The sequence below is a fragment of the Mixophyes fleayi genome, chromosome 4 (assembly GCF_038048845.1).
Source record: "Mixophyes fleayi isolate aMixFle1 chromosome 4, aMixFle1.hap1, whole genome shotgun sequence".
NCBI lineage: Eukaryota > Metazoa > Chordata > Amphibia > Anura > Limnodynastidae > Mixophyes > Mixophyes fleayi.
The window spans coordinates 70,299,962-70,325,443 of NC_134405.1; the positions used below are offsets into that span (position 1 = coordinate 70,299,962).

General features: G+C 36.8%; 2 protein-coding genes across 2 annotated transcripts; both read left to right on the top strand.

The window, feature by feature from the left end:
- Positions 1-1,384: 1,384 nt before the first annotated feature.
- Positions 1,385-5,973, top strand: LOC142149884 (gastrokine-1-like). The gene is made up of 6 exons (XM_075205188.1): positions 1,385-1,449; positions 2,561-2,602; positions 2,877-3,014; positions 4,005-4,115; positions 4,707-4,839; positions 5,788-5,973. Exons 1-6 carry the CDS (start codon positions 1,438-1,440, stop codon positions 5,856-5,858), a joined length of 507 nt encoding a protein of 168 aa, XP_075061289.1. The 5' UTR covers positions 1,385-1,437; the 3' UTR covers positions 5,859-5,973.
- A 6,995-nt stretch (positions 5,974-12,968) lies between these two features.
- Positions 12,969-17,599, top strand: GKN1 (gastrokine 1). The gene is made up of 6 exons (XM_075205189.1): positions 12,969-12,980; positions 13,068-13,112; positions 14,667-14,804; positions 15,221-15,331; positions 16,000-16,129; positions 17,526-17,599. Exons 1-6 carry the CDS (start codon positions 12,969-12,971, stop codon positions 17,597-17,599), a joined length of 510 nt encoding a protein of 169 aa, XP_075061290.1.
- Positions 17,600-25,482: the final 7,883 nt, after the last annotated feature.

A 25,482-nucleotide genomic window follows, 5' to 3' on the forward strand; every position in this document is an offset into this window, starting at 1 on the left:
AAAATGCATTCACCCTGGGGCACAGCTGGGCAGGTAGTCCTCCATCAGACTTTCTAGTAATGGAGGATGAAAAGTTAAGATCCTAAAAGAGATTCTATCTCAGCCACTTAGGGCTAGATTTACTAAGCAGCAGGTTTGAAAAAGTAGGGATGTTGCCTATAGCAACCAATCAGATTCTAGCTTTCATTTATTTAGTACCTTCAACAAAATGACAGCTAGAATCTGATTGGTTGCTATAGGCAACATCCCCACTTTTTCAAACCCGCAGCTTAGTAAATCTAGCCCTTAGTCTTCTATGAGTTGCTCATCTTAGTTGATTAGTATTTCTTGGCTCTATTTGAAGTGGATAATGCATCAACTGAATACTTTAACAAGCTGTTACATTGCTCCAACATAGTTTGAAGGCCTAAATCTGAACCTACACCAAGTGTTACCCCAACTTCTTAAAATGACCCCAATTCAGGCGCTGATCAGAAAAACAGGAACTCACCTACAGTTCTTGGTCAAATAATGGCTGCAAACACATGTCTAGTTCAGCATGTCTTACCTGATGAAATCTGATCCAATAGGATTTAATTTTGATTTTGTGCAACGATGGTTATGTATGGCGTATCTGGCCAGGAAACAGTGAATTCTTTGGGATAACCAAGATTAGCACTGACGGGAGTAGAGGCACAAAGTATAACACACACCCTGGTATACACCTGGGACCCCAACAAGGACGTTTAAAGTTAGCTGCAAGGACTCCACATATGTCGGCCCCCATGCCTCTTGGCGTGATTAGCTGGTATTATAAGCTGGATGGTACATAAAGTGCTCAGAGTGCTTTTTAAATACTGGAACCTGTTGAAATTTGGAGCACCTGACAGCAACTCTGAAAAGTGCTCCTCCTATACATCGGAGCAGGTGCAGCATCCCAGGTTAGTGAAATTTTGGAGCCCATCATGGTAACAAACTAGAACTGACCACACTTTTCCATTTTTTATTGACCAGGATACAGTACAGGTGAATTGAATGATGTGGGACATAAATCTGAGCCATAAAGGGGTTTAATAAAGACCTTTTTGAGTGATCTTTTGTCAACTGAGAGGGAAACAGATGTTTCTGCTGAGAATCAGGGTATAAAAACATATTTTAAACCATATACTTTTAGTATAAATCAATCTCACTCCACATCTCATCTTACACATGTGTTGGGCAATAAGTACAAAAAACAATGAAACCATTATGCGGCATATTTTACACAGGAAATTTCATATCTATGTTTAATAAGATAAAAGCCACATTGTGTCTTTTTTATTCAAGAGGTGGACTCATTCCAAGGCAAAATTTAGAAGTTGGCATGTTTGTCCTTTCTTGTGTATATAAAGGAGGTCAAGGAAAGGGTCTGTACCTTTTATTTCATTCTTAGCTTCTTTCCCTGGAGAAACGGAGAAAATGAAAACCTTGGTATGTATTGCTGCTTTAGACTGAAAAATGTATTTATAACTATTGGTCTAATGGATTATACTACATATAACTTGGATCCTGCCGACAAGTTATACTATTTGTAGCTATAGTTCTGGATCAGTTGGAGATACATAGGTTACCTGCTGCCTGTCAAAGGCTATGTGTGGTCCACTTGGTCTGCAAGCCATATGTACATGAGGTGACATGCAAATCAATAAATAAAATACAATATAAATAAATCACAGATTATTTTGAAAAATAGTATGTCTTTAGATTTGGAGGTAAACTAAATCAGGACTTTATTTACCACATAGTAAACACAGGGCTTTATTTAGCATACAGCAGGGCTTCATTTACCAAATAGTTATAGCAGGGCTTAATTGACCACATAGCTATAGCAGGGCTTTATTTACCGTTTAGCTATAACAGGGCCTTATTTACCATATAGCTATAGCAGGGCTTTATTTACCATAAAGCTATAGCAGGGGTTTATTTAGCATATAGCAGGGCTTTATCACAATATAGCTATAGCAGGGCTTTATTTACCATATATTTATAGCAGGTCTTTATTTGTCATATAGTTATAGCATGACTTTATTTACATATAGCTACAACAAGGCTTTATTTACCATATAGCTATAGCAGGGCTTTATTTACCATATATCTATAGCAGGTCTTTATTTCTCATATAGTTATAGCATGGCTTTATTTACCATATAGCTACAGCAGGGCTTTATTTACCATATAGCTATAGCAGGGCTCTTTTTTACCAAATAGGAAACCTAGACCGCCTAGAGCAACATTTTTTTCAGGAAGAAGCATATAAATGTGTTTTTTATTCTATTTGTTTTTATTTTTTTTTATATTTTTGTTTCCTTTTCTGCCACTTGGTTTTTACCAACCACTTATATTCCCAGTAAAAACAATGCAGGTGAAGTTATTGGATAGAGCAGCATGAGCAAGAAAAGTAAACAGTTACTCATCTGGGGTGTATTCAATATCGGTGCATAGGGCAGCATCAAATCTAACTATAGCAATGAGATAAATAAAATAACATATTTTTTATTTACTAAATGATAAAAATAGTTGGTCTGTGATCTTTCTATTTCAGGTGATCATCGCTGCTCTCTTTGGAACTCTACTTGCTGACGATGTAAGAGGCATTTTAATTTTCCTAAATTATTCTTTAAATATGCTTTCAGTCAACAGAGTATATTTGTATAAAAAATTAAATACTTTAAAGATTGTTCTTGGTCTGCTGATGACTCTAGGGATCAGTTCTGTCTCCATAGCAGCATTGTTTCTGCTTATTTCAGAAGAAAGCAGAGCAGTTGGGCTTCACACTAGGCAGGCTGTGATTTGAATACGTTGCATGTTTCGGTTTGATTACCTAGCAGATAACATGACACTGTAACATTTTCCCACAGAATGTAGATATTGGCAACGAGGGGAATGTTGGTGTCAATGTGCATCAGAATGTGAATATCAACAACCAGGAACATGTGGCCAGCATAAACAATGTCAATGGCTGGGATTCCTGGCACTCCATCTGTGACTATGGAAGAGTGAGTAAACTTTCACTTTCTGGTTCAATAAGGAGGACAGTTGGGATTATCCAATCTTAGTCTCTACAATCCCGTGTTTGTACTTTAGAATGTAGGTCAAAAATGCCGTTTTTTAATGGTATGTTAATGGGTCACATCACTGGCTTTGTGTGTCTTTGCATTTCTGCTGTCCCCATCCACACGTGTTATCACGTAATACAGGGGAAAGCACAGGATTTCGGAAGGAGGACAGCATATGCAACATATGTACTATGAGAACTATCAATGGGTTACTCATATGATATTCATGGGCACCATTCCATCCTTATATTTTGTGAAATGCCACATTATATATCTAATATATGCATAGCATGTTTGTAATATACACACCAGTAAAGTATATAAGAATTCTGCCCTGATATAGTGTACAAACTATATTATATTATGAATATATGGTTTGAATGGAATGTTTCTGCATCCCCACCTAGTTGTCATCAGTGGTACTGCAGAATTTTTTCATTCGTTCATAATTGAAAACCTATGGGTGGAACTGCTGTAACACATTGTGTTGAGCACACTGTTCTCTCTAACTGCGCCATTCTTGTTAAACAAAGGAGAAAAGGAACATGGCATTTGGCATAGGACAAATACCCCCAATTACGGAGGCAGCCTGATTGCATCTTATGTCTATAACGGACATCGGCTTTAACATATTCTTATATGTACTAGTTTTGTCAATCCAGAGAAAGGCAAAATATTCTGGTAATTACACCTGAAATACTGCATGTAATAAATGGTAATCATTCATTTTATCCATCCACCCTGACTAACACTCCTGTGTTACACAGAAATAAACCATGCTTATTGATTACATTGACACTTTACTAGCATATTACAGTAGGTAGGGAACTGACTATGTAATGAGGCTAACAATTTAAAATCATAAATTATGACATACTGAAATAAATGTGTATGAAAGTGTAATTTGGTATAATCATTTTTGTATTAAAGGGTGTTTTCGCAACACAACTGTTTGGAAAGAAGATGTGTGTAGTGACAAAGTTAGACAAAACTCTGTTCCCCAACCTGGAAGTTCTTGGCACACTGTCCAAACAGAAAACGGTAAGGAGATAATGTTTCACGGTTGTAATAATGTTAATAAAAATGCTGGACTGGCAATCTGAGCCTGCTTTCAATGCATTCTAATCCTGTACTACAAGCTGTCACTACTGCTATATAAAATAATGTATATTATAGTGCACAGTATTTGTTGTTATGCCCATTTTAAAACCCCAGCAGCCATCCATGGAACAACCTATTAAACCAAGGCTGGGCAAAACTCAACACAAAGGACGTCACAGTGCTTAAAGATTGATAGCTAATGACTAAGTTTTGGTGGTAATTTTCATAGATTTCATTGTACATCTACCAGGTCCCTTGAGTTCACTGACGGTGTTTATGTATGTTGTGAATTTAGTGTACATTTGTTGTAGTTAATATAGTGAAGGTTTGGTGAATTTGGCAATGTTCTGGAAGGGTTCCTCAGTGACAGGAGAAATTAAAGTGGGGAATTATAAATTGATGGCCATAAGGTACATTAAGGGAAAGCCAATACTCAGAGTGAGTGGGAGTATGAATACCTTCAATGTAACAGAGTATACTTCTTTATAGAGTACATATTGATCAATAAATTACATTTCTCTTCACATTTAGCTCCCCCCCACACAGCATTGGTTCAAGTATAACATCAACCATCAGGTTCCTATTGCCAATATCGGCATATACGGTGTACACGTTGAGTCCCTGTGTCGGGGAATCCCATCCTACACTGCTGATGTAATCCAAGGTAAGGAGAGCAGCTCCATCTGCTGCCAATAACACCAGGCTTATTTCTAAGTGTTGTATTATTTATTTTATGTGATGTGTATTAAAGCATGAAGAGGGTATTTTTGGGAAATTTCAATAAGGCTACTAAATATTGAATTTAAAATTTGCATTAAACCATAGACATTAAATATGCATTAAACCATTCGCAATAGCCTAATGAAACACTTGTTTTCATTGTGCAATCCTGCACTTGAAAGGTAAATGGTAAATGCTGATTGGTTGCTATGTTTCACTGCAAATTTGCACCTACAGTTAATACAATTCAAATTATACATAGACACATCCCTTTGCCTAACCTGGTACTTAATATAGTTCTGGATTAATTGTGTTTGAGTATAGGTTACAGTTTTGTAATAATAATAATAATAATAATAATAATAATTGTTAGAATAAAAGGATCTGCGTTTTAATTGACGGATGAAGAGAAATAGCAAGGAAGCATTGAATTACTAGAAGGAGATGATACTCCATTTAAGGTTGTGAAAGTGTTAAAAACATAAATAAAATAAGAGCCCTAACTTGAAGGGGTTAGGTTAAGAATGTGGTCTTCCGAGAACCCTTCCGCAATTTAATTTTTTATAATAAATTCACTTTCTAATACTGTAATTTCCAGATTGCTGAGTTTAGAGGGAAAGGTGATAATACATAAATTACATCAACTAAATCATTGTAAGTTCAGTTTGCCTTTAATGATGTGTAGCAGCAAACATACACTATAGAGATATTTGAGGAAAAATGGAGATATATATATATATATATATATATATATATATATATATATATATATAGCCAGCATAGGTCAGTTTGTGGAATAAAATGTTCTGTCATCCTTAGAGATAGATATGCAATAATAATTATGACTGGTGATCCTGACATGTCCTCTATTTTATCTCTCTATGCTCATCAGTGGATGAGTATTATGCAGGTTGTAATACCAATAGCATCGTGACCATTGGGGGCATCAGCTTCTGCTTTTAAACCAATCCTGAATCTCTTGCATTTAATACCGAGTTCTCCGCTTCATAAGAACTAATTATATACTGTTCACAAACTTATTTCTGTACTTTTTTTTTACTGCAAATAAAGCATTTCTATAAAATGTTTGTTGTTCATACATGTGTCTGCTGTGGGGGCAAGGCATTATATTACAATGTGTAGTGATTTAACAAGACATTCTGCTGCCTTATAGGACACTTAAAGTTGCACCCTTGTCTTCTTTAATACAAACTATTAAAATAATCATATATGTACTTTAAATTATTAATATTACATTTTTAAACTCAATATTTTTTAAAAACTAATTTTAAGATACAACAAACACAGGCAAGCAAATAGTAGTGGAGCAAAAGGTTTAGGGAAGCTATCAACTGTACTGAGGTTAATTCATTACAAACTAGCCCGAGCAGAATTTGTTGCTTGCTATATAGATACAATCACCTATTAATACAATTGTTATAACATGCTCAAGTTTTTACATAGCAACTGTATTGCTGGCTATAACAGTTTCATTCCTCTAGCATAACCATGGTATAATGGGGCAGCGTTCCATTGAATTCAATCCACTATAACGAAAAATAAAATGCCATCGCAGTGCTAATCTGTAATATCAAATATATAAAGTATTTGTTTTTATTGTATACTAGTAAAGATTATTAAAATAGTATAAAATACCCTAGGGCATCACATGAAAATTGCCACCATTTTTTATTTACTCTTCTTCATAAGAGGCGCTAATGTAGTGGTTATGAGCGATAGCACCCCCATATAAAAATGAACTTATATATGCATAATAGAATCTTAGGATATACCTAGTTTCACTACAACAGGCACGGCTCATACATATATACAAGATAGAACTAATTGCGAGATATTTTATTTAGTGAAGAAGTCATATTAGAATTGGCCAACCATTGCATCTTTCAATAAGTGTAATGATCTGGAAAGTATATAAGATAAATGGAAAACTAATACTAACCCCTTTTCAATAGATGTAAATGAGAGGGGTTCTAAAGAAGGAGGTTTGAAGGCACTTTTGGGTGGTCTTATTGATTAAAAAAACACTTACTTGGTAGAACAAATCCACATTTAATACTTATATGCAACATAAAATGATTCTGAGGGGCCTTGGGCTTAAACTACATATTACATTTGTTCTGGCAACTATAGATTTGAAGAAAACTTGGGAAAGAGCACTAACTTTGAGTTACTAACAAATGAATTAATTGCAATTCTAATCAGTCATGATGAGATCATTTGGATCAATACTCAAAATATGGTGGAGATACTCAAAATCTTGGAGAATTTGGATATATTCTAAAAGGTATATAAAAAATATAAGAATGGGGTCGAAGAGTTTGAAATAATCCTCAGAGAAAGAAAAAGGAGAATGTTACCATGAGATAGAAGTGATTATACTAATAACAGAGTGTTCAAATGGCGCCAACCCACATCTAGAAGAGGAGAAAACAGTGCACATGGTTCGGTTATACCACCTTAGAAATAGATACTGAAATATACAATAATAGATAATTAAACACTTGACACCACTACAAATAAAGACCCTTTCAATTTAAAAAGGGATTTCTTTAGGCAAAGGCCACAAGAAAAAAACCCAGAAAATATAAAATTTGGACACAAGTGCACAAGAAGGGGGTGGGGATAGAAACGGTTCAAATCCAAAAGAAATTGAAGGAAAAACATTGAGAAGAAGGCGCAAGTGTTAAAAGACACTGAGACCCCTTTGAAAATCATTAATTTGTTTAACAAAATATTATCAGTCGATCTGGAATCTGTGCAAAGTAGAACTCAACATCTACCTTCTGAAGAAGCAAAATATGTAGCGGAATCCCAACTCCACAAGTAAGAGAATATATTGAACTAGGCTCAATAGATTTTGACAATCTCAAATTGAAATCGATGGATGCACCCCTGAGGAGTGATAACGTGGCCATGAAACAACTAGCAGCACTTAAAGAAAATAAAAGGTTGATCAGACATTATTATTAAACCATCAGATAAGGGTGGCTATTTGGTCCTTTGGCCAAGGGACAAATGTCTTAAAGAAGCACATAAGCTACAAGATACAAATTGTTATAAAAGGCTCATCTTTAATTCCCCCAGTAATTTCTTCAATTTATATCAAAGAACAATTGAACGTGCCTTTTAAAATGGGACAATTAACAAAACAGACCATGACATTTTGCGGGTAAAGAATCCAAAAATACCTACATTCTATATGTTACCTAAAATCCACAAATATAAACGCAAGCCCCTTGGCAAACCAATTGTTTCAGGGACTGGGGAACTAACAGAGAATCCAAGTACATAAGTGGAGAAACATCTAAGGAAATGTTACTTCTGTCCCATCGTATATAAGGGACACAGTAGATATTCTATCTAAAATACTAAAATACATGGTATTATTATTATTATTAATTTTTATTTATAGGGCACCACAAAGTGTCCGTAGCGCCGTACAAGGACACACAATGGCACAGTACAAGGTGAAACAGCACAGTACAAGTAACAGTAAGCACTATAACTCTGGGGGCTCAGGCACAGCATGAAATAGAGGGAGGGAGGGGAAAAGTGAGTATAGGCAGGTAACTATGGCCCAAGAGGATGGTATAATCAGAGGCGTAACTAGCGAACTGTGGGCCCTGGTGCAGGGAAATGAGGAGGAGGGAACCTGGGGCCCACAGCTTGATAGTTCCCCATGCAGCGGGCCCATTATTTCCATGGTCCCTGGTGCACCGCACCTGTTGCAACAATGGTAGTTCCACCACTGGGTATAACCATGAGCAGTGACATGAGGCTCTCAACATATGACATGGATGCCCTTTATAACAGTATAGATCATGAAAGGGAAAGTAATGCAGGCCATTATTCTTTGAACATGAAAATGGAAGATGAACATAACTAGTTCATACTAAAATTGGTACATTCATCATCATCATCATCATCATCATCATCAGCCACTATATATATATATATACTATATATAGCACCACTAATTCTGCAGTGCTGTACAGAGAACTCACATCAGTCCCTGCCCCATTGGAGCTTACAGTCTAAATTCCCTACACACAGACACATTTTGGTCTATTTAGTCAGAAGCCAATTAACTTTGGAGTGTGGGAGGAAGCCAGAGTACCCAGACTGTCCATGCTCGGATACCAGAATATTAAGCTGTTACACCAGGACTCAGTGACTTGATTTGACACTAAGAGAGAGAGAGAGAGAGAGAGAGAGGAAGGGGCTGGCTTTTGATTCCATCTTAACACAAAATTATTTTGTTTTTGAAGAAGGATATTGCCTTCATGTCCGTGGCACTGCAATGGGCACAACGTGTGCACCTACACATGCAAATATCTTTCTAGATTGGTGAGAATGAGAATAGACATTTAAGGATAGCAGTGTAAAATTCACCATGTGACTTAGGTACATGGATGATGTACTCATTGTTTAGAAAGGTGAACAAACCTTATTCATGGAATTCCCTAAATAAAAATTATTTTAATTTGAGACAGCGATGAATCAAAATTCTGTAAAATTTCTGACAATAGAGGATATGGAAAATGGTCTATTGAAGATGGATATTTTCCGGACAAAATGGCAACCAACAGTTTATTACATTTTAACAATTTACATTCCCCTCCCCCCTGCACTTCAAGGTGTACCGATAGGTGAATTCTTACAGACAAGGAGGAATTGCTAGGATTATGCTACTTTTCAAAAAAGAGCAAATTAATTAAGTTTAGGGTAAACAGCAAGGGGTTTCAATAAAATAGCAATTAACAAGGCATATAAAAAACGCAAAACAAAATAAAAAGAGAATACTCGATTTTTACGGAAAACAAAATTAAAAGGGATGACAATAAGATCAGATTCATCAGCTCGTTCTGTAATAGATGGAGGGATATTCAAGGAATCTACCAAAGACAGATGTCCATTTAGCTGAAAACTTTGGAGAACAGAGATTCCATCAGTTGTAGAGCACATAAACTCAAAGATAATATAGTAAGAATAAATAATCCCTATGATCAAAACAAAACAAAAAAATATATGGAATTTTACAAATTCGGCAGATGCTGACCATGTCTCTACAGGGTACAAACTAAGGAATACTGAAACAAATTTCAATAATGTTGGAACATTTTGTAATTCTTAAACTGTAAAACAGCAAGCATCATTTGCTGTCTATCCAGTCCATGTAAAAAATTATATATAGGAAGGACAAGTCAACCTTTTTTAAAAAAAATACTCCTGGAACACATTGGCACTAAAAGAAAAGCCAAAAATGATATTGAAAATTTAGAGCACTTACATCTCTGGCCAAACATTTCCATCAGGGACACAGTGGCAATCCCGGGGGTCTCACAACTTTTGAAATAGAAAAGGTACAATTGGGATACAAGGAGGTGATTTTAGCATGGAAATACTTAGACGAGAAACAAGATTGATTTACTTGATGGTAAGTGTAGTGAACAGAGAGGAATTACAGTTATAAGGATTAACTCATAACATAATAGTGGAGAATAAGGCCTAATCATAACTGCAGTGTAAATATGGTATATCAAATAAATGCATTGATAAATTGAGCTACTAAGGTGTAAAATGTGAAGTCAGGTGTGTGTTTACCTGGTGATTCTGCCCACCTCTAAAAGATAACAGCACCACTTTCAGGGAAAGCTGAGCAGCTTCAAAGGCTTCTGGGGTGAGCTAACATCTCTCTTGACATCCGAGAGTTTTTTGATGCCTAAAGAAACATTGGGCAGACAAGAGAAGTCATTTACAGCTTGTGGTTTTACACAAGGAGACCACTTGATGAATGGCTATATTTTGTTTAGGCAAATATATTTCAGTGTTCAAAATACCACTTAAAATCAATAAAAGTAGTGATCAACGACATAGTCAGTCAATAGTTTGATGAAGGGCGCCCATATGTCAAATAAAGCTTTCCTTCACTCTGAGAAGATGAAGAAATGAGTATAAGCTCAACTAATACATAGGACTTGGGCCTGTTTGGTATCAATAAATAATTCATAGTGGATCTATTACTAATAAAATTGGGTCTGCGTGACACTCCACAGGAAAGTTAGGTCACATAGTAGAATTGGGTAGTAAATCAGGGCCTCTTCCTTACTGTCTCAATACCATTTCTTCTTCTCCAACGTCACTGTACCTACTATGCTTAGAGCTATTGGAGTGTTGGTTTTACTCGTCTTGTTCTGTCCTGTTGCACCCTGTATGGTCCACTGTTCATATTGTATTTTGTATTTTGTACAGTGCTGCAGAAACCTTGTGATGTCAGATAAATAAAGAATACTACTACTACTACTACTACTACTACTACAACTAATAATAATAATAATAATAATATGTAGGGTAGGTATTATTAATAACAATAGGGTGTTATTTTTTAGTATGTGGATTTTTAATTAAGTGTGGGTATTAAAGTTATTTGGGGTCTGGTGGGGCTCATGCCAGTAAAACACAGTTGATGCAATATACAAGATACCTCTCTATCTCTCTCTCCCTCTCCCTATCTGTGATCATCAAAGGACCAGACTCTCTCTCTTTCTTTGGGAAAGGGTATGTGGAGAGGGCTGAGAGCCATGTAAGAAACATGTGGGGAGGTCTGAAGGGCATGTAAGGGGCCTGTGGGAGGTCTGTGGTGCACGTAGGGAGTTCTTACGGACATGTGTAGATGTCTGAGGGGCATGTAAGGTGTATGAAGCGAGATCTGATGGGAATGTAAAGGGCATGTGGGGAGGTCTGTGGGGCATGTGGGGAGGTCATGGGTCATATTGGAAGGTCTGAGGGGCATGTAAAGGGCATTTGGAAAGGTTTAAGGGGCAATTGGGGAGGTCTGATGGCATGTCAAGGGAATGTGGGGAGGTCTGGGTGTCATGGCTCCACTGTCTCTGCATCCACCACACCAAGTGGGGCGTGGGGGTCAAGGAAGAAACGGGGGCATGTCTGTTTCATTTATAATGGTCCCCTCAATTTCTGATGGTAACCCTGCTCCCATGTGCCACAGATAAGTAACACCCGGACAGGAAGATTGCACATATCTATCAGCAGGCACTGCAAGTTATCCTTTCACATTCTGATATTTATGTGTAAGCCATTAGTTGTTTTTTGTGGAGAACTTTGTTTTCACATCATTTGTGTTAACAAGACTGTGAGATTTGGAACATTTCAGTCTACAACTTTGCTATTTTGTATCAATCAACATGTGGCTTTCATAATGCATCAGGGACTATTGCTGTATGCTTTGCTATATAGTTCTCTGCATGGTATACTGTTTTTAAATGTATTTGCATTGATATAAATTTATTTTATGAATTTATTATACTTTTTTTAAAAAAAAGTATTTCTTTAATTTAATTATAAGCTATGCATATGTGTCTTTAGCATTTTTATTAAACGGAAATTTATATTGAACAAATGTTGATTATTTTTATGATATTTAGAGCAGATCAAGTTTCTGTTTTCATTTTTTCTATTTATATGGATCAATAATCCTATAACGGACACTGCAGGTTTTTTAAAGGGAATTTATTGGTATATTTGAAGTGGCCGTATAGGATTTGATATTTCCTCTATACTATGTATCTATAATGTACTTTATTCAACCCCTCTGTATATTTCAAGGTTTGTCAAAAGACCAACATCATGCCTGGGACTGAGCCTTAAGTCAAAGCGATTATTTCAAATATTGCATAATATCTGGCTCATTGACATTAATTGTTACATTAATAGTTACTTTGTGAACCACACCTTCAGCATATAGCCCCAGATTTGCTGACACAGAACATCTTACTTCAACATAGTGATATCAGTATACTTTTGTATGACTTCTATTTAATGAATATGGCTCATATTTCTGGGCAGAATGTTCTCCTCTCTTTATCTGGAACCAGGGATATCAGATGAGATAATGAGTGTGTGCTCAGGCCCAATCAGAACAGCAAATAAGGCATTTTGGGCTGGTCCTTCAGCAAATAGAGCGTTTATATATAATATATAAAGTGAATTGGACTATACTTTGCTGCATAGCGCTGACCAAGACAAGACTTCACAATGAAATTCTTGGTGAGAAGATTTTGCCGGTTTATCACCTGGAGTCCGATCTCTAACAGGACAAAATCTAGCATCAATTCCTTTTGTTTTCTCTTTCAGATCGCCCTCCTGGGAGTCTTCCTGACTCAAGCTCTAGCAAATGATGTAAGTAAAAAAAATTTGATATTTAACTGGATGTGGTTTCATCCATTCTGTAGTTAGCAGGAAATTTTCCCTGAAATATTGGTAACCTACACATTAGTGCCCTATGGTACTGTTTTTTTCTGTTGCTACTGCTTATAACCAAGCCATAGCCATAGTTATGCCCTTTTCAACCTTGTTAGAGCACTTCCTGCACCAAGTTACAGGTTATGATACTATTATATGGAATCATCTCATTCACAAAAAAGTTTTAGAAACTATCCTTCATTATCTTTATTCAGAACTAAATTACCAACAGAGAAATCAGAGATTCAGAGAGTGGAAATGAAGCACCTCTTTTTTTAAATGTTTCTCTGCAATTTGCACCCCCACATATCCTATGACCCGAAACAGCTGCCTCATTCTTACTCTACATTGCTTCACCCCTGATACCGGTGAGGTTTATAGGGAACCCCGCACATGTTTAAAAAAAATGTCCTTTAGATAATGAAATGGCCTGCAATTTCTTACATTTTCTGCTGCTCTATGGTGAGAAAATATTTTTATCTTTGATATATTTCTAACCTAGTTACTTGTGAGCTGAAGATTCCAGCTAAACTATCACGTAGTAGTCAGAGCTCTCACATCCCTTCCTGGCCTTCTTTATTCAGTATAGGCTGGCAGCCAAGACTACTGATCATTTTCTACACCGCTGCAACAATGTTACATTACTCTCCTTGAGACCAGCAGCATATGCTGTAAATATGTAGTGTCTCTTACATATAGCTGGACCTTTGTCAATCACCTTTTGTGCTGCTTCACTGTCTTTAAAGCTGGTGGGATCTGACATTGCGGCTTTAAGGCATTTAATTCGAGCTGCTGCCTTGGATTTCCCCCGCTATAAAAAAAGCCAAGAAGCACCGAAGGTCATTGGCAGTGATCAGTGGTCCCAGCTATATGTGGGTCCCAGCTAAATAAAGCAATACCTGCGGGTGCCAAGGGAGGGCCCACACCAAAGTGCTAAAATTAGGTAGGGAGGGGATTAAGTAAAATTACTATTTTAAATGGAAAACCCTTTCACTGCAATGTTGCAGATAAACTGATAAGTTATTTTTAAGAATAAGGACAAGATCACATGGGCATTTTAGAATGCAATGATTTTCTAATTAGGAATCTATCATCATCAACATTTATTTATGTAGTGCCAGCAACATTCGTAGCACTCTACAATTGGGGAACTATGGCATTCTGAAGCAAAGATAATCAGAAATATGCTCACCTTGCATAATATGCAATCCACATTTTAGAATGCCACTTTTCCCTGGTGAAGAAATAACAGCATTTTAGAATGCTCATGTGGCATTGCCCCAAAGCAGCAGAATAATGAATACAAATGTTGGCAGGCCATCTTTTTATTAGTAGGGGGAATGTTAATTATTCACATATAAAATAATGACACTGATAGAGGGATTTACAATCATATTTTTACAGATAGCATAGAAATATAACTGAAATAATTGAATTATCTGTACTCCAAACTTCCCGCTTAACCCATGATTTATATGCTGTGTGCTTTAGAACATCAAAATGAACAATTCAGGTAATGATGGTGGCAGTGTGTCCCAGCAAGTCAACATTAACAATCAGGACAACATTGCTAATATCAACAATATGAACGGCTGGAATTCCTGGGACTCAATCTGTGACTATGGCAGAGTAAGTGACCTTTTAATATGTATGATATGTGTAATGTGTATATATATATATATATATATATATATATATATATATATATATATATTTATACTACCTATTGTAGCCCAGAATGGTGGATGAAAGACTAGTAGCTAGTAACTTACATTCACCTAGATATCAAAATAACTTCTTAAAAGTTGTAAGTTCTCCATCAAAACTTAAAATTCAGTTCCTGCAGAGTTATATGTCTCCTGATGTCTGCCACAGTCTGGCAACGGTCTTCTTGCTCCTGTCTGTATGACAAATCCCACTACAGCAGTAGTGAGGTGAGCAATGCTAATTGCAGAAGGCATTGTAGGCTTGACTTTATATTACATATGTATTGGTATACATTTGTTCCTGTTCCTGCATCAAACATTTATCCACTTACATTGCAGGGATTCGCGGCTACCAGACTGTACAACAAGAAGATCTGTGTTGTCACCAAGATGAAACCAACTTTCCCCACCTTGCAGCAGCTCAGCACCATTGCCAAAAACAAACAGCAGGTAATGTGACTTAGAGGTTTAATTAAGGGGATAATTATAGGGTGCAAGGCATGCAGCTTCTACCAGGCCCATCACCCCTAGAGGATCCAAAGCATGCCGTTACCTCAAACTTTATATGTCCTTTTATGTCCTATGACATTATGTACATCTCTATACATTACTATACATAGCAGGATGACCTTTTTATATTTTACTATTCTGCGTTCCACACAAGTTGAATGTATCAAGAAACAAATTTTGCTCTGGAGTCCTCAAAGTTAAAGTTACGTCAGTGGGTGTAACAGTCGCTCACACATTTCATCTGTTTAATGGCTAAGACAGAGTTTAGACCAGGCTTAGGCAACCTGGAGTTCTCTAGTTGTGGTAGAACTAGATTTTCGAACATACTGTCCCTACTTTTTCATGTTTTGTCATCTATGCAAACTTTGGTTTAGATATTATTATTATTATTATTATTATTACAGTCATTTCTGAAAGAAGTAACATTTATATTAAATATATCATGAGTATTACCCTTTAACCTTCCTGATCCTTTGTGGATTTTGTACTTATGTAGAGGCTGTGGTATTTTACTGTACATGCTAATTATGTTATTGAGTGACATTTTATGTTTGTAAGTAGTATTGTAGTGTCTTTTGATTTATAATATGCAAATTTGTCATTTGCAGGCCCCACCCACCACCCAGCTGGTGACTTACACTATCACCCAGACTCCCATTGTTAACATCGGAGAGTATGGCCAGCACATTGAATCTCTGTGCAAAGGCATGCCAGCCTACACTGCTCAAGAGATGCCTGGTGAGTACCATTACTAGACAACGAGGCATGGGATTTTGTGTCTTCTGATTTAGCATTATATAGATACAAACATTATTACGTAATGATAACATCTTCTGGACATAAATGAATGGTTTCCACAGTAGTCCAACGGGAGAGATGAAGAATAAACGTGTACATTTTAAATCATGCTCAAGTCATTTTTCCCATATTACTATCATCATCAGTTATTTATATAATGCCACTAATTCCACAGCACTGTACCTATATTATATAAGTTCTGTTTGCTGGGCTTCCCTCTTCATAGTGATGCTAGTGGGATTCCTACCACTTCTCTGCCTCATTCCTCACTCCTTCATCTTAGTATCTCCAGCCATAGATCAGACAGACCACTCACAGTACGCCCAGGGTGCTCTGATATAATCGCCACCAATGTACCTGGTTGAGTCCCAACCTTAGCTGTCTTTCCATGCGCTGCCCAGAGAAACACAAAAGCCTTATGACGGCTTTGCTTTCATTACAGTATAACCTCATAAATACACAAATAAATAACTATACCGAAACATAAAATAATACAATGGTAATAATAATATTAATAATAATAATAATAATAATAATAATAATATCATAAAGTGTAATGAATAATACACTTCCTTTGACATATAAGCGTTTTAGATCACCTCTGGGTTCCATGACTGGCATAAAAGCAGAAAACTCCACTATGACCCCTAATGTCCTTATATTTCAAAGTAAGGAGTATATTATGAAGTGTATTTCTGGTAACAGATATCTCCTCAGAGGTCTGCTGCAGTGTTATGGTTGATATAGACACCTAGATTTAGTTGTTTCTTTTTCCCCTCCCTCATTTCCACCACAGTGCTTCATATCTCCAGCATCCACCCAATCCCATCTGTATAAAATAAATACATAGAAATTATTCAGTCCAGAGTTAAATGTGTATAATATATAAACAAAAACAATGAAAATATTTATATGTCTTACCTTAATACATTTATTTATATGTTTATGTTCAAACAATTACTAAATGTTTATTATATATAAATGATAAATTGTTATTTATGGGCAAAGTGGGCAGGGTGCTTCCTTCGTAACTGATGTGGGTATTCAACACATCTGCACCTGGATAGATTTTACAGCAGCAGCTTAACTCCTCTGCCATAACCCTACATTGTTGTGACTCATTACTAAGATGTCACTTGTCTACAAAAGAAAAGGGGAGGTGTTGCCAATACCAGCCAATCAGATTCTAGCTATCATTTATCAGGGACATTCTAGAAAATGATTAGTAGAGTCTGATTGGTTGCTGTTGGCAACACCTCCACTCTTCCTTTTTGGAGTTTTATGCCACATATGGGAATATACCTCTATTACTGTGGTAACAAGAATGTCTTTTCAGATTCCGAAGGAGAGTTTGCATTCTGCAAAGCCAACAGCATCATCACAATTTTGGGAATCAACTTCTGTTTTTAAGATGTGAATACAAAAGATCCCTGCCCACTGAAAGGACACACAATGAAACCCTCTTCCAAATTTTTTAATTATGGATCCTTTTTAATGTCCCTAAATCACATCTAATAAAAATAATTCTCTGTGGCTAGTGGCTGCTTGTGTTTTCTTATAAAAACATGTTAATCAACCAATAATAGAAAAGTAGTAGAACAAATATATGTGTTCATTATATTCTAACAGACATGCTTTTTCAGGTTCCGCAAGAGGTTTTGCAATCTGCTGCAGCTCCAGTTCCATCACGATTTTGGGTATCAGCTTATGTTTTTGAGATGTACATTTTTAAATCAATAGACCAGATTCATTTGGATGTCCAACTCGTCCAGAGATTCCCAGGATCAATACCTTTCACGTTGTCCTACACACAAAATAAAACTGTTTCTCAGGGAATAATGTCTGCCTCTTTTTGTAATGTAAAGCTGAGGTCTGTAATAGTACGCTATGCGTCGCTATTTATTATGCCCAATAGTCCGTTAGTCCAGACAAGGTTTTGAAAAATCCTCTCACTTCTTCATGTCTAAGTAGCACTAAATTACAAGTAAGACAACATACAAGAGAGTGTATACATTGTAAGTATCAAAAAAGAAGGAGTACAAACTTCAGATATGAATACAGACAAGAGAGATTGGTATGTGTTAAAAAAAATCTAATTAGGTTGCGGCAATGGTGACTACAAATTCATGTTACTGTCAAACCATTCATTCCCTAATACATTTCATTTGAGAAAAATCAAGAAAGTCATCATGACAAATCATTCAGTAACTGCTCATTTTAAAGACAACCACAAATATTCAGTGAACTCATTAACATTTTTTCTGTGGATTATATTAAAAATGAAAGGGTAGAAAGTAGTAGAAATAGTCTATTAGTGAAGAAAGAAATGTAAAGGATATTCAATATGAAAATATTCCTAGAAGTACAAAATTTAGAGTTTGAATTGGCACAGTGTTTGGAATAATGGTATTTATTTCATTTATATTACTATTAATTCCTGAACATGCGTCTTATAGGTTATCTTGAATATAGATTCAATGCTAGAACCGTGATGTGTTGTGTGTTCCATTAAGATGCATACGGAATGCAAACAGAGGGCCAAATTCATCAAGGCACGTATCTGACAATTTTGAACATATCATACGAAAAAGGACTCTGCACATGCCTAGAAATAGAAGATACGCCGGTGAACGCAGCCCTGTCCGCTATGTCCGTGAACATAAAGGACACTTACTACAGCCTACTATTCTGGGGAGTGAAAATAAGGCAAGGAAGGGGCGTTTTGCCATATTCAATGTAAGTAGGGGCGTGCCAAACTCCAGCACACGCAGCCACGTCCGAATCAAGCTCTAAACGTCTCAAAGCTACTTGTTTTTCTGCCGTATCTCTTGCTCCAGCTAGTCTAAGTACTGATCAGTAGTGGTGACAGTCTCGTATAACATGAGTTTGTAATCACAAGCAACTGTAAAAATGTATTTTATACTCAGTAGACATTAACAACATTATAATAAATGTATTTCATGAAAAAAAAAAAATTAAAACAACTTTATTAATTGAATTGTTTTATCATTAATGCCTATATTATTAATAGATGACATTAATTCAATACTTTTTTTCCTGTACATTCCTTTGCGAATTTATGATCCACATAGGGATTGGACATATCCTACAGCATCTTGTGTAGTACAGCACAGCAGATTTACACCCGATCTCACACATATATTGAGATCCGTACCTTGATGATTTCGGCAGTATGCAAAGCCTAAATACGTTTGTATAATACTAAACGTGATTGCACTCAGAGGGCCTGATTCAATAAGGAAAGTAGGGAAAAGGAAGGAGTAAATGTTCTCTGTACCAACCATGTTACAATGCAAGGGGTGCAAATTAGTTTATTATTTTACACATAGGTTAAATACTGGCTGTTTTTTCCATCTAGCGCACAAATACTTGATAGCCTTATTTTTACACTGAAATGTAAAGTTGCTCTAGGATATTCCCTACCCCAACTATAAATCTGTCCCCACATTTTAAATTTACCCCCCCCCCCCCTCCAATGCGACATGGTTTTGCCCAGGTGCAAATATACTCCTTTTTTATGCTTTACTATCCTTAATGACTCAGGGCCACAGTGTGTGCCTTGATGGATCAAGCACAGGAAGTTCAGCTTGTAATATAAAATGGAAATAGAGGTGCAGTCGAACGGAGATATGAATGATAAGCAAATATTAAATGAACAGAATAAAAGAATAGCACAGAACTTTTATACCAAGCATAATACCACAATAAATATATTTGAATTATAAGATAAAAACTTTATTAAACAACATTGATAAAAAAATTATTGCACCACATAATTAATAAAGATCACAAATTATGCAAATTTCAAGGACTCAATACTGTAGTCAATATTCTAAAGAAACCACAACATTACTATGTGAAGAAAAGCAAAAGAATGGATTAATTACTGCAGACTTAAAGGCTCACGGCAGACTTTGGATCTCAGAATTGCTTGGAGTGTGTTACAACCTCTCATAGACCTGGGCCCTACCACTTTAAACTTATCCTTTGAAAGCGGGCCTGATGGAGGTAAGAGAATTGCTGGGAGCTTGGCGTGTGAAACACAGTAAGGGACAGGGGGATTGGAAGATTGACTGTAGCCAGCGGAGTTCCAAACCACCAACACAGCTAGTCTGTGTGTCCCACCGCTAATTAGCCCCCAAGAGAAGCGGACTTGTGATACACTTGTTCCATCAGTGAATAGGTCCTTGGATAAAATCAAGTGGAGAAGTATGTGAGAATTCATATCATACAATGTAAATACCTGAATGTTATTCTTGTGACTTTGCTTTATAAGTACCCAGAGCCAAATATCTGGATTTTGTGTGTTTATGAATTCCCCTGTAAGTGCACTATAGGGAAGAGACACTAGATTAGTTATTGATTACAGTATTGAGTCCTTGAAACTTGCATAATTTTTGGTCTTAATTAAGTATGTGGTTTAATACGTTTTTAATTAATTAAGTTTTTTAGTAAAGTTTTTATCTTATAATTTAATTATATGTATGGTGGTATTGTCCTTGGTATAAAAGTTCTGCGCTATTCTTTTTTCTGTTTATGTGTTTTCTACTAAAAAACTGGGATTTGTCACATAACAATCCCACAAGAGAGCAGCAGTCATTTTTTACCAAGCTTTATATTCTTGTGGCTATTTACAGGAATTATGGTTATACGTTTAACGATTTGTGTATGTATTTATTGCATTACTATTGGATTAAGCACCCTTCATTTTTCCCTTCTTTAGTGGAGGAGGATAAAATATTAAATGAAGCAACAGGAAGTTATTACTCCACTCCACCAAAGTAGGCGTGCATTCCATGGAGCGATGAGCAGTAATCTGAATATGTATATTTAAGTTTTAAGAGTGGAACAATGATAAAATCAAATAGCGGGCAATAAAATATCCAGCTAAAGTATAAAATATAAAGGAGATTAATTGTGTTTGGAGGTGATTGTTTTTGATTGGACAATGAGACTATAAAATATGGAGCCAGCCATTGGCTCCCATAAGATTGGATAAAGACCACAACGATCGAAACACGTTGCTAACAAGAACCCAGAGGTGCAGTGGGATCTACTTGGAGTGTGCCTTGGTGAGGAACATCTAGAGCAGGTGCTGGATCCTGGGGCCAGTATGTTTATATGCTGATACACCAAGAACATTTGGTAGTAGTAACTGCTTAACGCTGGGAGGGAACAAACGTACATGTTTTATGTAATGTTTTAGATTAGCTCTTAAATGTGAGTAGATATTTAGAGTAATAAACACTGAAGTTAAGGTAATGCACCAAAGGTTGTGCTCTGTTTCACAATATGACATGATTTCATCATTGGTTCAACCTTTGAGAGATGTGTATGCAGACATAGAGAAGAAAGGAAAAGAGTGTATATCTGAAGATTGCCTTAAAGTGAGCGATGGAAAAGATAGACATCAAACACAAGGGTAAATTCCATAAAGTCCTTCAAGGAAATCAATGAAAAATAGCTTACACATGGGAAACAGTGAACCTGATATTTGTAATTTGTATTTGCATTTGACTAGGCCTATTTCCTGCTTTTTAAAGAATTGTGAATGCATCAGTACTAACATGTTACTCTACAGCAGTGTTTTAACGGAAAGTGTTCCATACAGTACAGTGTTTCTGTAGATGTGATTTTAATCAAAAGACCACTTTGTATAGAAAGTTTACAAATTGTTTAATACAGTAGTATAAATTGGCCAATTGTAAACTGCATTGTGTGTTTTGCCCTTATGTATGTTGTGCTTTAGTGGTCAGTCTCTGCAAACTGGGAGCTGTCGGTAAGTTTGGAGCTCTGAAGGGCTCTTAAATTCACTAAAGAGTTCATTCTGGGATGGAGGCACCACTTACCTCTACCTGGAGTGAACAGATATATTTTATTTATTCACCTTGGAATTTTTTAACCTAGAGTGGAAAGGGAAGAGAGTCAAACAGAAGAGGAGAAAGCAGTGTCTGCATAATGTTCCCCAGCACACCAGGGAATTGATCCCAGATTTTTTTACATTTTGGCATTTGTGAAAAAAGGCTAGAAAACTCCTCTTTGATTATATGAACACCATCACGGATGCTTTTGAGGGCCAAGCCTGGCAGCAGTATGATGAGGGTATTACACCAATGAGAACAGACATGATGGACCGCTAGCTTAAGCAGTATCTGTAATACCCTGCAAATCACAGGTATATTACTGTATGCACTCATTCAGAAACAGTTCCCCAGAGTGCCTCTGAGAAGTTAAATGCAAATTTCATCTGCTATTTTGGGATGGGCAAACTGCAGTAAATGAACTAAAAGGTTCCAGGAGATTCTTGGGGAAAAGGGGAGGAGCCAAAAACAGACTTGCTGGTGTGAGAAGTGATGTGTGTGACTGCTGGCTGAGTTAATGTAGGATCTTCCCACAAAGAGCCACTGAATTCTATGGCTGAATTGTTGTCCTGAGAGATGTTTGCAGCCAGCCCATAAAGAAGCATCTTTGCAGTACAAGAAAAGACCTAACTTGCCACTGCCCATGAGATGTCAGCAAGACTCATATGAAGACAGATACCGTAAGTTTATTTTGCTTTGCTATGTTCAAGTTATTTAAGTGAGACATCAAACTGTGTTATTAAAACCTCTGACCGGCACTGTGATATTGCTATTGAGAGGTGTTATAGCACTGGCTAAAGGAAGAGTTTGTTCCAGCCAAATCTTCTGTATTTAAAGTTATCTGCAAGCTGACAAGAACAAAGAGAGCAATCATTTACCACAAGAGATTGTCTATATTGCATTAGAAGTTTGATTCTGTAGTGAAACTGCCTAAAATGGTTGCTGATTAGAGAGTTGCAAGTTGTTTAACCCTACAATTGCTTGGGGAGAGCTGCTTATTCCATTAGATGGATTGCTAGAGTCCTTTATACTGGAAAACGTTTATTCTGCAGAATTGCTGTTGTTTACGGAGCTCATGGTGACTACGGATTTCAACTTGTACAAATAAATAAGCTTCATGTGTCAGCTGAAACTTTGCTTAAACCTATAGATTACAGTTTACCCCCTTGGGTTTTGCATATCGTAAAGTGATCCTAGTCTACAGCCATTTCTTCTAAAGTATCTAATCTGAACCAACTGGATTAATTCTTGTTGCATCTCTACTGATTTTTGTGTGCTAAGTATAATCTGTATAATGCACTAAAAGATTGTGATTGATTGATTGGTCTATATTATCTGCTGCTGCAGCACTTAGTGTAATGGTATAATTAAGGCTTTGTATACAATGGAGCATTTTCGTCCAATAATCGGGCAAATCAGTCAACATACTGATACTTTGGTCGGAAGTCGGGTTAGTGTTTATAGTGACACGATGGTCGAAGGTCGTTCCAAAGTGTCGATTGTCAGCTCATTTGGTTGGTTGTACTGTTTAATATTTTCCGACCAATTTACCCAACGATCATGTAGGGCAGCATGGTGGCATAGTGGTTAGCACTTCTGCCTTACAGCACTGGAGTCATGAGTTCAATTCCCGACCATGGCCTTATCTGTGAGGAGTTTGTATGTTTTCCCCGTGTCTGCTCCGGTTTCCTCCCACACTCCAAAAAACATACTGGTAGGTTAATTGGCTGCTAACAAATTGACCCTAGTCTCTGTGTGTGTGTGTGTGTGTGTGTGTGTTAGGGAATTTAGATTGTAAGATCCAATGGGGCAGGGACTGATGTGAGTGAGTTCTCTGTACAGCGCTGCGGAATTAGTGGCGCTATATAAATAAATGGTGATGATGATGATCACGAGCAACTGCCAATAGTTCCTCGAGCTGCGACTCCTTTTGTGGCGTGTGTATATTAATTTCTGATGCCTGTACTAGTCCCATGTGGTGTGTTGTCCGCACGTCACTCATTTGGTAGTTAGGTGCTTCTAATGGTAATAGCTGGTGTCTATTGCATTAATGTGTATAGCATATGTCTGCCATTTTAATTAGAAACCTTTGTCAGTGTAGTGTTACAAAAAAAACAATGTTTCATTTATATGTGTATTGCTTATGTCTGCCTCCTTAATTATAGCCATGTGCCACGTTGAGATCGTCGCCACTACAATCTTTTTTTCCTGTGACCGGTCCAGTGTGTAACTTTGGATAATATATTCCTTCAGCAATGGACATTCATTTATATGTTCCTATTGTGTGAGTGACACTTTAGAAGGTGTTTTCCCCTAGCGCTATTTTGCCATAGTGGGAGTTGTCTATGGACTTCCATTCATCTGACTGACTGTGTTAGCGCTATCCATACATAGCGGAATTTGGGTGGCAGGTCATTTCTTCCATTCATCTGGAACCCTTTGAGAGGGTAAATATGCCACCTTCTCTATTTGGAGGACATTAGTGCACATATTTATGTGTACCACTCTGTTTCACCGGCCTATATATTCATATAAAATATATTTTTTTTATTTTTTATTTTTACACATTTTTATTTATTTTTATTTTTAATTTTCTTTTTTCTATGGTCATATCTATCCATTTTTGGTCTAGACCTTTTTGCATTGATATAATTTTCGTGTTGGTGTCTGCAGACTATTTTTGAATATTTTATATATGTGATTAGTTAACACTGTAAATTGTATGTTTTTATTATGACAATATATTTACATATCTACATCTGGCTATTGTTATTAATTATTTTCATCTAGCGCCGGGGAATTTGTGATTGTTTATGTGTCACGTTGTTGTACACTCTAATACCCATTAATAAAAAGTAGAGATGCTCAGGCTCGGTTCCTCAAGAACCGAACACACCCAAACTTAGGAGATCTGAGTACCGAGCCGAGCTGCCGCGCACCCTCGGTATTGAAAACGAGGCACCGTGACGTTGTTTAATCTCGGATCTTGTAAGTTTTGAATTCCTTTTAAATTAGAGATGAGCGGGCTCGGATATCTGAAATCCGAGCCCACCCGAACGTTGCCGATCCGAGCCGGATCCGAGACAGATCCGGGTATTCCCGCCAATTGCAAAACTGAAACCGAGGCTCTGAGTCATAATCCCGCTGTCGGATCTCGCGATACTCGGATCCTATAAATTCCCCGCCCACCGCCGCCATCTTCACTCGGGCATTGATCAGGGTAGAGGGAGGTTGTGTTAGGTGGTTCTCTGTCCTGCTATATCTCGTGCTGTGGAAATAACAAACAGCACAGCACAGCACGAAAATTTTTTAAAAAAGTTATAAAAAAAAAAAATATCCAAAAACAATCCTGCAGTATAAGTCCATTGGTACTGCAATATTACAAAGTTCACTGATTCTGCAGAATAGACT